Source organism: Pangasianodon hypophthalmus, chromosome 26 (genome assembly GCF_027358585.1).
Source record: "Pangasianodon hypophthalmus isolate fPanHyp1 chromosome 26, fPanHyp1.pri, whole genome shotgun sequence".
In the NCBI taxonomy this organism is placed as follows: domain Eukaryota; kingdom Metazoa; phylum Chordata; class Actinopteri; order Siluriformes; family Pangasiidae; genus Pangasianodon; species Pangasianodon hypophthalmus.
This window is the reverse complement of record NC_069735.1, coordinates 9,314,318-9,326,446: the sequence shown is the minus strand read 5'-3', so window position 1 is coordinate 9,326,446 and position 12,129 is coordinate 9,314,318. Positions and strand designations below refer to the sequence as shown.

Genomic DNA, 12,129 nt, shown 5'->3' with positions numbered 1-12,129 from the left:
CGTGTATTGAACGTGTATTATGTTCACCACTTACAAATAAGCATTTGGAACTGTAATTAAATATTTTGGAAGGGGGTTAAAACCTTGAAATCACACCCCACCCCCATCTATACTCTATACCATGTATCTGCTCTGTGCTTTAAGTAAGCTTGAGTTTTCATTTTCTTGAAGGTTTTAACCACTGATCCTTACTAAAAGATAAAAACGATATTGCACGACAATAACAGAATTACACAGGCTTTGCCATATGACCTGGACCTCAAGAGTGTAAAGACTGATGAGGTCTGTGCAATCCTGGATCCATTCCAGCAACAACATGCTCAGCTGCTTAATTGGGATGTTCTCCTTATGTCAAACGCTGACCTGAATTCACATAACGTCACCATATAACTGAGTTTCACAAAGAGTTTTTTTTATCACAGAGTGCTTGGGATCATCTACAGCTTATATACTGCCTTCTGTCACTAATTAGCCGGCCGTAGGCAAAATAAAACCCTAAAAAATTCACTAAAAATATATAAGAATAAAATCAAGTAAAATAAAATAAAGCCTGGGTTGCTAAAAAGGTTTCTATAAAGAAATAAACAAAATATACAATATAAAAATGATAAGAAATTATCTATTAGAATATATCTCAATATATCTAATTATCAATAAGACAAATAAAAAATATAAACTACAAAAATTGTTCTGAGAGAGCGAGGCATGAGTTTTTTTTTTTTACGTAAATCCATCCATCCATCCATCTTTAATTTTACTTTTATTTTAATTTTTTATGATGTATTTAAATTGTGTTTATGTTATTATTCTACGTATCACTATGTACTATCACATTCTCTATAAGTTCCATTTCATCCTGTTGCCATGAAATATATTAAACACATAAATCACATGACATCTACTGGCGCACACATAGATTTTTCCTCTCTAACATAAATGAACCAGTACGTCACTGTGTTTCTCCTCGAACTACTCGTTCGAGCAGGCTGCTGTGGGTAAATGTGTGTGTCTGTATGTGTAATAGATTATTACTGAAAGCTCCGTGGGCCAACACTGTCATCTGCTGGAGGAAATGAGAAACTCATTCACATCACCTCCCTGCTATTGGTCTCATTTAAAATCAAACACCAGAAATGGCGAAAAACCCTAGTCTATTTGAGCAAGAGTAAGAACGTATCAATACACTATAAGGATCAGATGTAAGTGAATTGGATATTGGATTAAATTTTGGATTGGATTGGAATTGGATACTGTTTACATTAAGACTTTTCATTTGTTTACTAAATTACTTATTCCTGGCAAACCATAAATGATCATTATTAATTAGATTCAATTAGTGTTTGAAAGTTTAACTAAGTTTATTCCACTGAGGTCTAAAAACACTATCTGTATCTGTTTAATGCTCCAGATACTTTTTTGCGTTTATTGCTGATTTGTTATTATTAAATACAAACCCTAACACTATATGCTCCCAAAAACACTAGAAAACAGCTTTCTAGACTGTCATTAAAATTTGGCGCACTTCATAGTGAAAATAAATAACCCTAGTGCACATTTTGTCAGCGGATAAAAGCAAGGTGTATTTGTGAATACCTGGTCTAAATGTGTTATTGTTTTGTCCGCTTTGCCCTCTGTTAGCTCTTTATCCGGGAGCAGGAAGAATTCAGCGGCTGTGGGAAGTCCTGGCAAAACAGTGACCAACAGATGCTCTGGATTCACTCCAGTCACCTAGAAAACATACACGGCGAGCTTTAGACAATGTGTAAAATTCCTCAATAAAAAATCCAAATGCACATTAGTGCAGGATTTGTCCTTGGGTGTGTGAGACATGTGAAAGTCAACTTCACAGCATTTGTGGCCTTAGGTATCATTGAGTATATTGGCATTGGGAATGGTCTAGAGTTTTTGGGTTTTTTTCTCCAATCCTGACAGCACCTGCAGAAATTCTGACCTATCACACCTACTTCCACAAAAAACTTCTGACCAATCCTGGCAGATTCCTCAGAAATCCCCACCAATCCTGGCAGATTCCTCAGAAATTCCCACCAAGTCTGGCAGCTTCCTCAGAAATTCCCACCAAGTCTGGCAGCTTCCTCAGAAATTCCCACCAATTCTGGCAGCTTCCTCAGAAATTCTCACCAAATCTGCCAGCTTCCCCCCAAAAAAAATTCTGACCATTCCTGCCAGCTCACTGAGAAATAATAACCTATATTGGAAACCTTCCCAGAAATTCTGACCTCTGATCTTGTTTGATCCCATTGAGACATTGACAAACCCCACCTGTTCACACAGAAAATCTGACCAATTCTACTAGTTTCCACAGAGAATCTGACCATTTCTACTAGCTTCCACAGAAAATCTGACCATTTCTACTAGCTTCCACAGAGAATCTGACCATTTCTACTAGCTTCCGCAGAGAATCTGACCATTTCTACTAGCTTCCACAGAAAATCTGACCATTTCTACTAGCTTCCGCAGAGAATCTGACCATTTCTACTAGCTTCCACAGAGAATCTGACCATTTCTACTAGCTTCCGCAGAGAATCTGACCATTTCTACTAGCTTCCACAGAAAATCTGACCATTTCTACTAGCTTCCGCAGAGAATCTGACCATTTCTACTAGCTTCCGCAGAGAATCTGACCAATTCTATTAGCTTCCGCAGAGAATCTGACCATTTCTACTAGCTTCCGCAGAGAATCTGACCAATTCTACCAACTTCCGCAGAGAATCTGACCATTTCTACTAGCTTCCGCACAAAATCTGACCAATTCAACTAGCTTCCGTACAAAATCCGACCAATTCTACTAGCTTCCACAGAAAATCTGACCAATCCTGCCTGTTCCCACAGAAATTAATCAATTCTTAATCATTTCTGATTCTAACCAATCCTACCCATTTCTACCCTTGTTTCTGTTTGTAGCTACCTGCAATACCTCAAATGAACTTGGTTATATTTAACAGTATATCAACCAGGGCCATTTACCCTTTTGCGTATCTGACAGATTCTTGCTGACAATGTATTCACACATTTTTTCCCTTCACTAGAAGTATATTTCAAACTTTAGGAGATGAACCATGCAGCTGTTTATGTTGGTTATTAGGCAGAGCCAGCTCTGCCAGTCAATGTCTGTGCAGAATGAAAAAAAAAAACAGGAATCTTCTACGGCAGATTACAAGTAAACATCATCACATGGTCTGTTATTATTTTGAGGATATAATAGAGGCAGTGAGGCAATTAAAACCAGAATATCGACATTAGTTTCAGGTCAAATCACAAGGTTAAAGTGTGCCGTCCTTCTGTAAGGCCCCATGTGGTCTGCTGAAAACTCATTAGCCACATTATGACTCCAGTGGAGTGGAGTACACATATGGCGAACATGACTATTGTGGTTTGGGCTAAAAAAACTTTTTTTTTTTTTCTCTTCACTGCAACCAGTAGACGCATTCATGCATATTAAAACATGCTGGATTTTTGTGTGGTAGCACTGTGGATACAAGGAAAGATATATTTAGATCTCATATTCTGGAGAAGGGCAATTGTATCTTTTGATTTTATAACAATAAGACTGTACAAGATATTTCTGAACTGTATTATTTTGATCTAATATATCTTTAACTCAGTTATAAGCAAAATAAATTAATTACGGAAATAGACCTGAAAAAGCCCTTCTCATGCTTTCCTGTATTATGTTAGAAATACAACAAGGAACGTGCTGTTATGGGGAAAAAGATTCAATGTAATGATGGTGTGATGCTGATGCAAAGAGTTACTGTTACCATCCCAAAGTTGATTATTTCCCAATAACAACACATCCTGAAGTGTTTTATTCATCTTATACCCACAACAACTGCCATTTTTAATTATATAACAAATAATATTGTATCTTTACCCTTTTTTAGTTAAATTTATTGCTGTGGAATTTCCACAAAATGTTAGTTGACATTACCACTTATGTTATGATAGATATATTCTTTTTTTTTTTTTCCTCTCTTGAAATTAATAATCCAAAAAGATGTAGATTGTCATGTTACCACTCCTGTCCTGAGAACTCCCCTATGGCTGAAAGCTTACTTTCTTTGCTTTTCTTTGTTAAATAACAACACTTTCTGTTATAATTATACTTTTATTATAAGCCTTAAATTATGTAGAATCTCCACTGTACAAGACCCTGTGAATGAGCTTTTACTATAGAAAGGATAACATATTAGAACGAGTGCATTAAATATACCTGTGATTTGAATTACAGCCCATACTATTGTCAGAACTGGTCTTATAGTAAATTAAGCACTTTCTGACTCAGATTTGAGAATTCAAAAGTGCTGGGTTAATAGTCACAGTACTAATTTTAGTATTTCTGTTCTGTATTCTCCGTTAGCTTCTGACCAGAAAACTAGTCTGCCCTTAATATAATCTAGCATTAAAGTCCAGTCACATGATGCAGCTACTGACCATCACCATGGGTGATTTAACTTCTCATTGGTCAGCAGAAAGTTTAAAAACACCTATTGTGCAGTTATTTAGGGAGCATCATAAACTCTCCTCTGTGGCAGTTCATAGCTTCATTTATTTGACACATGAGGATTATTGAGAGGGAGGCAGAAATGATGTTCCTGTGGCACCACCATGCATTCATTGCTCATTTGCAAGAGATCCAAGTTAAGCAGTGATTTAGGGAAGTCTTGAACTTTGAGCAAAAGGAACCACAGGCAGTAATCGCCAGAGTAAGAGTGGAAGAAATGTTCCCTCTCAGGGTGGTTATAATTAACGCAGGGAAAAACATCCTGATCTTATCGCATGCTCTTGAGCCAATACATCAAAGTAGAAACAGCTTCAGACTTCACTCACATGGACCATGGAGTTTTTGATGACTCTGCTAACATCCAGCCTCCATTCTGCCACGTCAGGGTTGTGCTCATCCAGATTGGAGGAAAAGGCTAAAAGATGGGACCTGAAATATTCTGTAAAATATTAAAAAAAAGGACAAATAAATGAACAAACTATACGGTAGGATACAATTAAGACATCGTTTGTGAAATATTAATAAAAAATGTGACTTCTGAATTTGACTTTGAATTTGAATTTTATTTAAGAATTCATTCAATGTTGTTTGTTTTTTACCACTTTGATATATGAGTAACTGTAAAATTCCCTATTAATTAAACTGGAATTATTTATAAGCATTTGTACAGTTTTTACAATACTGGATTAATAAGAAGTTACTGATAAGTTACTGATCATAACCGATTTTTGTGAAATACTTCTAATATTTTTTGGCCAATCTTCACAAAATTACTCAACAGCAATTTGACAGTCTGATCCTCAATACAAAAACATGTTGAGATTTAAAAACAATGTTGCTGCCACATGAGCTTAACATACTCAAAAATATGACAAATGGATTTGCACAGGGCTTTAAAAGGCAAGTTCAGGACTAGATTCTGACGCCATATGCTAAGGTGCGATCACCCATAGGGGGGGTAAGTTCAAATATCTATATAGAAACTGAGCTGAAATTTGTTGCATCATTGTGCTGATCTGCCAGTAGATTTCAAATGATGACCTTAAATAATGACTTCAAATAATGGCAACCGTCAGTCAATCAGACTTCAGCAGGTATTTCACAGGGTTTGCATTAAGCTGCCATCATGAAATATTAAACATATATTCAACTGGTTTCTTTATTGTTTTATATAACATGGCAACAAGAGCTGGTCACTGGGGGCACTACTGCCAAAGGGTGCTTGGACCCCGCAGATCGCCATTATGTGTAATGTGTTATTGCCACTATGACTTAAATTAATAAGAACAAACGTTTCTCCCATATATTAATGAATACTTCTTTGAAGTAAAAATTGCATAGTTTTCTTTAGATGATGAAGTATGGTCCATTCTTGGTACTCTTGCTGTATATATCTTGTCAATAAATAAATATCTACATCTATATAAAAATACATACACATGCAGAAGAATTGTGTTGGTCTCACTTAATTCCCAAGCAATGGATTGACTGTATTGGTGTAGTGTATGAGTATAATGTATCATAGCAGTCATGTATTTCCTTTCAATCCAGCTTACAGAGATACAGATTTATTTCCACAGGAAAAACAGAGACAGAGGGCAGAATAAGAGCATAAACAGTATTCCCACATTGGCTAGCTGTCAAGAAACAGCCACTCACCGTGGACCGCGATGGTTTTCCTATCTTGCTGAATAGTGCTCCCGGCTACCACCTGCACGGTGACTATGTTTATTCCCTCCCGAGGGAAAGTGAAAGCCACGCTCCCCTCCAGTGTGATTATTGGCTGGGGTTGTGGAAGCAAGGGCGTGAAAGAAACACATACAGAGGGACACAGGAATGAAAAAGAGTAAAAAGACATACCTTGTGAGAATTGCTTGTCAGTTTTGGTTATTAGCAAAGCATAAAAATTCACTTTTTAAAAATCATATTTCTAGTACTGATGTTATTTCCCAGTCATTTTGATTTGAGAATTATGGAGCAAAATATGAGTTTTCAAAATGCTTAGAAAAGAAATTAATCTGCCATCAGTTGGCTCACCAAGCATTTAAAAAAAATGCTAAACACTGATAAGAAGCTATAGAATGATATTGATGCATTTTGTAGCTATCATATATTGATTGATCAACAGTTAGGAACATGCTAACTTTGCGAACATTACTTATTGTGATGGAGGAAGGAGTGGCCAGGATGTGAGGATGCACAAGCTCCTTATCTCTATCTCTCGCTGATTAGACCACTCAGCGCCAGGCGTGCATACTCACAGCCTGGCCACTCCCTCCTCTTCGTCACACTTCTGAATTATTAAAGCTGACATTTATGGACTGTTAATGTTAACCAATTCAGTAAACATTGCTATAGATAAATAAGGGATGTAGAGCTTTACCATTTTATTGTTCAAATGATTTGTATATAAGCTACATATGTTACAACTGTCCTGAATCTCCATTTTGTTCTCCATATTGTATAAACCCAGTCACAATTATAACAAAAAAAGGCACCTGGCAGAAGGACTTGATGGTAGTTAACTAACATACATCACGTTTATGTATATCTGAAATGCACATATTAATAATTAAAAGGTTTCAAGATTCAAAGCGTTTATTGTCATGTGTACAGTGAGGAAAACCAGGTTTCCCTGTACAATGAAATTCTTCCTTTGCTGTCCACACTGAATGCCAAGATATATGCAAACTATGTAAAAAAAAAATTTTAAAATAAAAACAGACATACACATACATACAAACAAACATAATAAAGTGTAGCTATGTTACAGAAGTAGAAATATAGATTACATATATAGAAATATAGACTATGTACATCTGTATGTGTGAGTGTGCAATATTGATTTGTGCAAAACAATATTACAGTACATGTAGTAACAGTAATGTGTTCACATGTAGTAGTAATATGAAGTATATCTCTATGTGCAATATTGACTTATGTACAAAACAATAACAAATACAAAAACAATAGTACAGTAGCCTGTAGCAAATTGAGTGCAACTACACAATAACAATAGCAGCTGTCACATTTAACAATGTGCGAATCGAAAGGAAGCTACTTGATAAGAAATAGCAGCAGTAACATTTACAAATGTACAAATTTGTTTGTTTGTTTGTTTATATTGTGCCCATTACTTGGCGGGTTATGATAACTAAACTGCGTGCACCTACTAGCTAAAGACTAGATTGCTGTTAAGTTTTGTCATCTCAACACATGACGTTATATAAAACAGATCAGTACGTCTAACTACTGTCTAATTTCTCTGCCTTAAACAAACTGTATTAAAGAATGGCACCTCATGCTTCTGATGTTTCAACTTGGCATGGCTCGATTAAACTCAGCATTGAGTATTGATAGATACTCAGAGCTCTGATAGCGGTATTCTATCAAAAATGGACATGAGTGGATTTGGTACATCACTATTTAAAAGTTAAGAAACCCAAAATTGAAATTCATCATATCCAAGCAAAGAGCTGAATTTAATAGTACATAGAATAATAAAAATAGAAAATGTTTTTAGTCAGACAGAGTATGGTAAGGATTGCAATAGTTGGAAGATTGTGATTAGATAACTGGACTAATTGTGTTCTGTTGAATAATTATGGAGTATTTGTCATCAATAAAGCTAAATGGTCATGTGATGCTGCCTTTGTATGGCAAGACACTACAGGTGATTCAGGTCATTCAATCAATCTTTGTCAGTTGGTGGTATCCTCTCAAGAATTCTTTAAAAAAAATTCCATTTATTTTTTGCAAATGAAGCTCCATTTAATTAAATATGCATATATTTGCATACTTAATAAAATCCAAATACTAGTCTTTGGATGATGTTAGAATTAAAACCTTTATTCACTCTGAACACCCACTTAGGTGAAAGACCTTTGCAAAACAAGTTAATGGAATTTCTTTATTGTTTAACCAAGAAAACACCATGAACTATTATAATTTCTTTCTTTTATTTTATTTTTTTTTTGACATTTTTCAGTATAAAATCTAATTTAAATCCAACAATTATCCCCATTTGGAACAATTGCTTCTAAACAGGGATACAGTAAGATAAATATTTTACTGTTGACTTTTTATATTTGTATGTGGGATAAATGGTATAAATGTAGTTTATTCAAAAATTGAAAAAAAGGTTGACCAAATTTGTTGGTTATTATTATGCTTTGTGAGATTTTTTTTTCTCATGCATTGATGATGGTCTAACTGACCAAACTTTATATCTTATTAAATTCAGCTTTTTTCAATACTCAGCTATTTTGAATTTTATTCAATTTTGGATTTTTTATTTTTTTTTTTTGAGTTTTTGATATTATCTTAGAGTTACAATTGTTCAAGTTTAACAAGGAACAGTCATTTTTCGCTTGCTATGCACATCCCTACTTACTGTTTATGAAATCCACTCTTTCCATGCTACAGTGATACATTAATACTAATAATACTAATAATATTTTCAACTTGACTGGCACTATTGCTTCTTTCTTATCTGTTTTCTTACTCCCTGAACTTAACCCAAGTCCCACTTTGATCCATACAGCGCTATTTGCATTTTGATGCATGGAGGCTGAAAGAGAAGATACTGCAGTACCTCTGAGTTGTTCCCAAACCACCAGATGTAGGTGACGGTTCCCACTTGGCTCGGCCACAGAACCACTGTCAGGTTGACTTCCTTATTTTTCACTGCCACAAACGGTGCAGAGAGATGGATATACTCCAGCTGACCTACTCCGAAAAGAAACACAAAGAAAGAGTGCAGATAGAGAGAGGGGTGAGAGGGAGAGAAAATGAAGCCATAGATAAAAAAAAACAGCAATCGGAAAAAACAGAGAGCAGGAAAAAAATTAGTTTACAGAACAAAGTAAGAAAAAAGAGCCATATCCAATATATATATATTCGCAGCTGTTCCACCCAGGGAGCTCCTGCCATCTGTGAAAGATTTTTCATCTCCTGTGCTTCCAAGGCAGCCATTTCTGCTTCCCAAGCTTGGCTGGATTGACGGATCTGAAGACCGAGGCCTTTCCCTGATCAATAACTCAGCGCCGTGACATCTGTCTGCCTCGACACACCAGCAATGGTCAATTTGGTCAGAGGTAATGATGAGGGAAGAAACACCTTATACTGATTATTGTACCTAATGATTTCTGATCAGATCAGCATGATCTTCATGTCAAAGTACAGCCTGACATAAATCAACAACAAAATGTTCTAACAGCCTGTGAGACAGCATGAGCATGCTGCTTAAAATCAATATCCCATATTTAACCTCGTCTTTGGTTCAAAATTTACTGAACACTTGACTTGGGTCACAAAATCACAAAAGCAACGATAATATTCATATTTTGATATTTAGGCTTGTAGTCTGAGAAAATTATAGCGTGCCAATTTGAAGATCTACTTTTGCGCTAAACTATGTTACTGTTAATGGTTATAGGCACTTGTTTTTTTATTAAAATGGTATACTAAATAGGAATACAAAAATGTGAGTGCCAGTTGTCTTGCATAGAGAGCAAAGAAATAACACAAGATTAAAGAAATTAGCTGAAGATCATGAGCTCCATATTGCATAATTATGCAGTTTCTAATGACAAATCTGGGGAAATGTTGGTAAAATTATTTTTTCTGTCTAATACACACTAGTAGCTGGTGCTCACATCTTCTTTTTTCAGTTTCTCCCCAATTTGGTCAAGTTCCCAACCACAAGATAGTTTTTTCCCATCACACAACAGCTACCACAGCGTAAAACACTCAGAGGAAAGCGCTATCTACCCTCTTCCACATACACGAGCTCACAGACACCCACGACTCTCGAGTCTTAATAAGTAGCACTTGTATCTCAGCTCTCTGAATTTAAGACCAATTTGGTATTAATACCTCTAAAACCGTTGAAAAAGAAATAAAAATAAATAAATAACTTAGAATTAAAATATTTTAGAATAAACCTATTGCAAAGACCTTGCAAGTACGACTGCTACACCACCAGGGGTGTAACTTGCGTGATCTGGCTCAATCAGTTCTAGCTTGAATGTATACACCACACCATCGGAATACAGTAAACCGTTTGAGGCCAATCCAAATTAAATTCCTAGCCAATTAAATAAGGTGCGGAATCAACTATTTTGCTATCCCATTATTTGGGATATTTATATATTTATATTTGGGATCATATTTACAATGCTATTTGTATCAAGACATATACATTTGGGTCACAATGAGCTCTTTATGCAATAAAGCCTTATAAAGATTGGATGCACTTCCCATCACTATGGTAACACTGACACTATACCACGCTCCATGTACGCGTGTAACAGATTACATGGAACGTGTAAATAAATGGAAATTGGCTACAGAGTGTCCATTTTATGATACATATAAACAGTTCATTAGGAATCTGGTAAAAATCCTTGCATGTAAACACAGTAACTCACATGTAACGTGTAAGAAAAGAACCGCCGTCTCGAACCCCAGGCTGTTCTCAGCTGTGGCGGTCACTCTGTAGATTCCCACGGTCTTGTAGATGTGTTTGATCCCATCCTCAATGGAGCTCACGTTGGAGTATGTGATGGCGTGGCCATCGCCAAAGTCCACTGTGATGCTCGTCCTTGATCCATCACCCTGCCGCGAACCGGGAATGACACTAATGATTTCAACATCAAATAAGCTATGGCATTGGGCATCCATTAAAAATAAAACATCGAGTGAATTTAGCCTTGAAGATTTCAGTAAGCACCAGTCTTTCCTTCATATGCAATGACATGATTTAGTGAATAATCAACTTTGACACAAGACAGCCAGTTGTCTGGCTCAAAACCTTTGACTTTCAGAGAAAAACATAAGCACTATGTCTATGACCGAATCTATGGTACATCTTGGTATTGTTTAAGCCAGACAGCTCTATTCAGCAACACTTAATACAAAAAAAAAAAAGAGTAAAATGATGGGCAAAACCTAAATAGACCTTAATGGAAACAAAAAAAATAAATAAATAAAATAAAAATCATCAGCTAGCTCTGAGGCAAGAGTTGAAAAAAAAAAAATCAAAGCAAAAGTCATATTAGCATAGTCATAGCTGGTGATTAGCATTAAGAGGAAAAAGCAGTACTTAAGGGATGCATTAGTTAAAATGCTACTCAAGTTCTTTATTTAGTAGCAATCTAAACTAGTCCTCTATTAGCGATTGAAAGCCATTTAGCATTGAGCAAATGAGTGATCCAAATAGCTCGGTGGAACATTAACATTTTGAGTGAAGTATTCCTGATTGGTGTAGTGATAAATCACCTGCTCTAGGAAAACGAGGAAGGTGACATTGTGGCCCAGTGTGGCTGTGAGTTTTCCCTCGCTGGTGACCAGGTGGAGGCCTTTAGGGGCCTGGCTGGGGCATGGCCGCCTACGGGCCATGTACAGATCCACCACACCGCCCGTGCAATTATTAGACACCACCTTTCTGTAGCTACACACATTCAAAGAGACAGAGAGGTATAGAAATGACCAGAACATCGATAAATTCTGTACGAGTATTCGTATTTACAGTGACTAGGATGGTCCTTGTAAATCACACCTCTTTATTAGATGTGCAAGGTTGCCAAATCCAAGGTTTTCCTTCA

General features: G+C 36.2%; 1 protein-coding gene across 2 annotated transcripts in view; it reads right to left on the bottom strand.

Annotated features, from left to right (window-relative positions):
- LOC113537760 (VPS10 domain-containing receptor SorCS1) overlaps nucleotides 1-12,129 on the bottom strand; it is a 206,090-nt gene that overhangs the window by 14,288 nt on the left and 179,673 nt on the right. For both annotated transcript variants that reach the window (XR_008301031.1, XM_026932397.3), the window contains exons 18-23: nucleotides 11,804-11,975; nucleotides 10,954-11,140; nucleotides 9,117-9,250; nucleotides 6,182-6,305; nucleotides 4,849-4,961; nucleotides 1,594-1,728 (exon numbers count right to left, since the gene is read on the bottom strand). Coding sequence is in view for 1 of the 2 variants with exons in the window: in XM_026932397.3 (XP_026788198.3) it covers nucleotides 1,594-1,728; nucleotides 4,849-4,961; nucleotides 6,182-6,305; nucleotides 9,117-9,250; nucleotides 10,954-11,140; nucleotides 11,804-11,975 (865 nt within the window). In the remaining variant the exon portion in view is untranslated. The remainder of the gene's footprint in view (nucleotides 1-1,593; nucleotides 1,729-4,848; nucleotides 4,962-6,181; nucleotides 6,306-9,116; nucleotides 9,251-10,953; nucleotides 11,141-11,803; nucleotides 11,976-12,129) is intronic.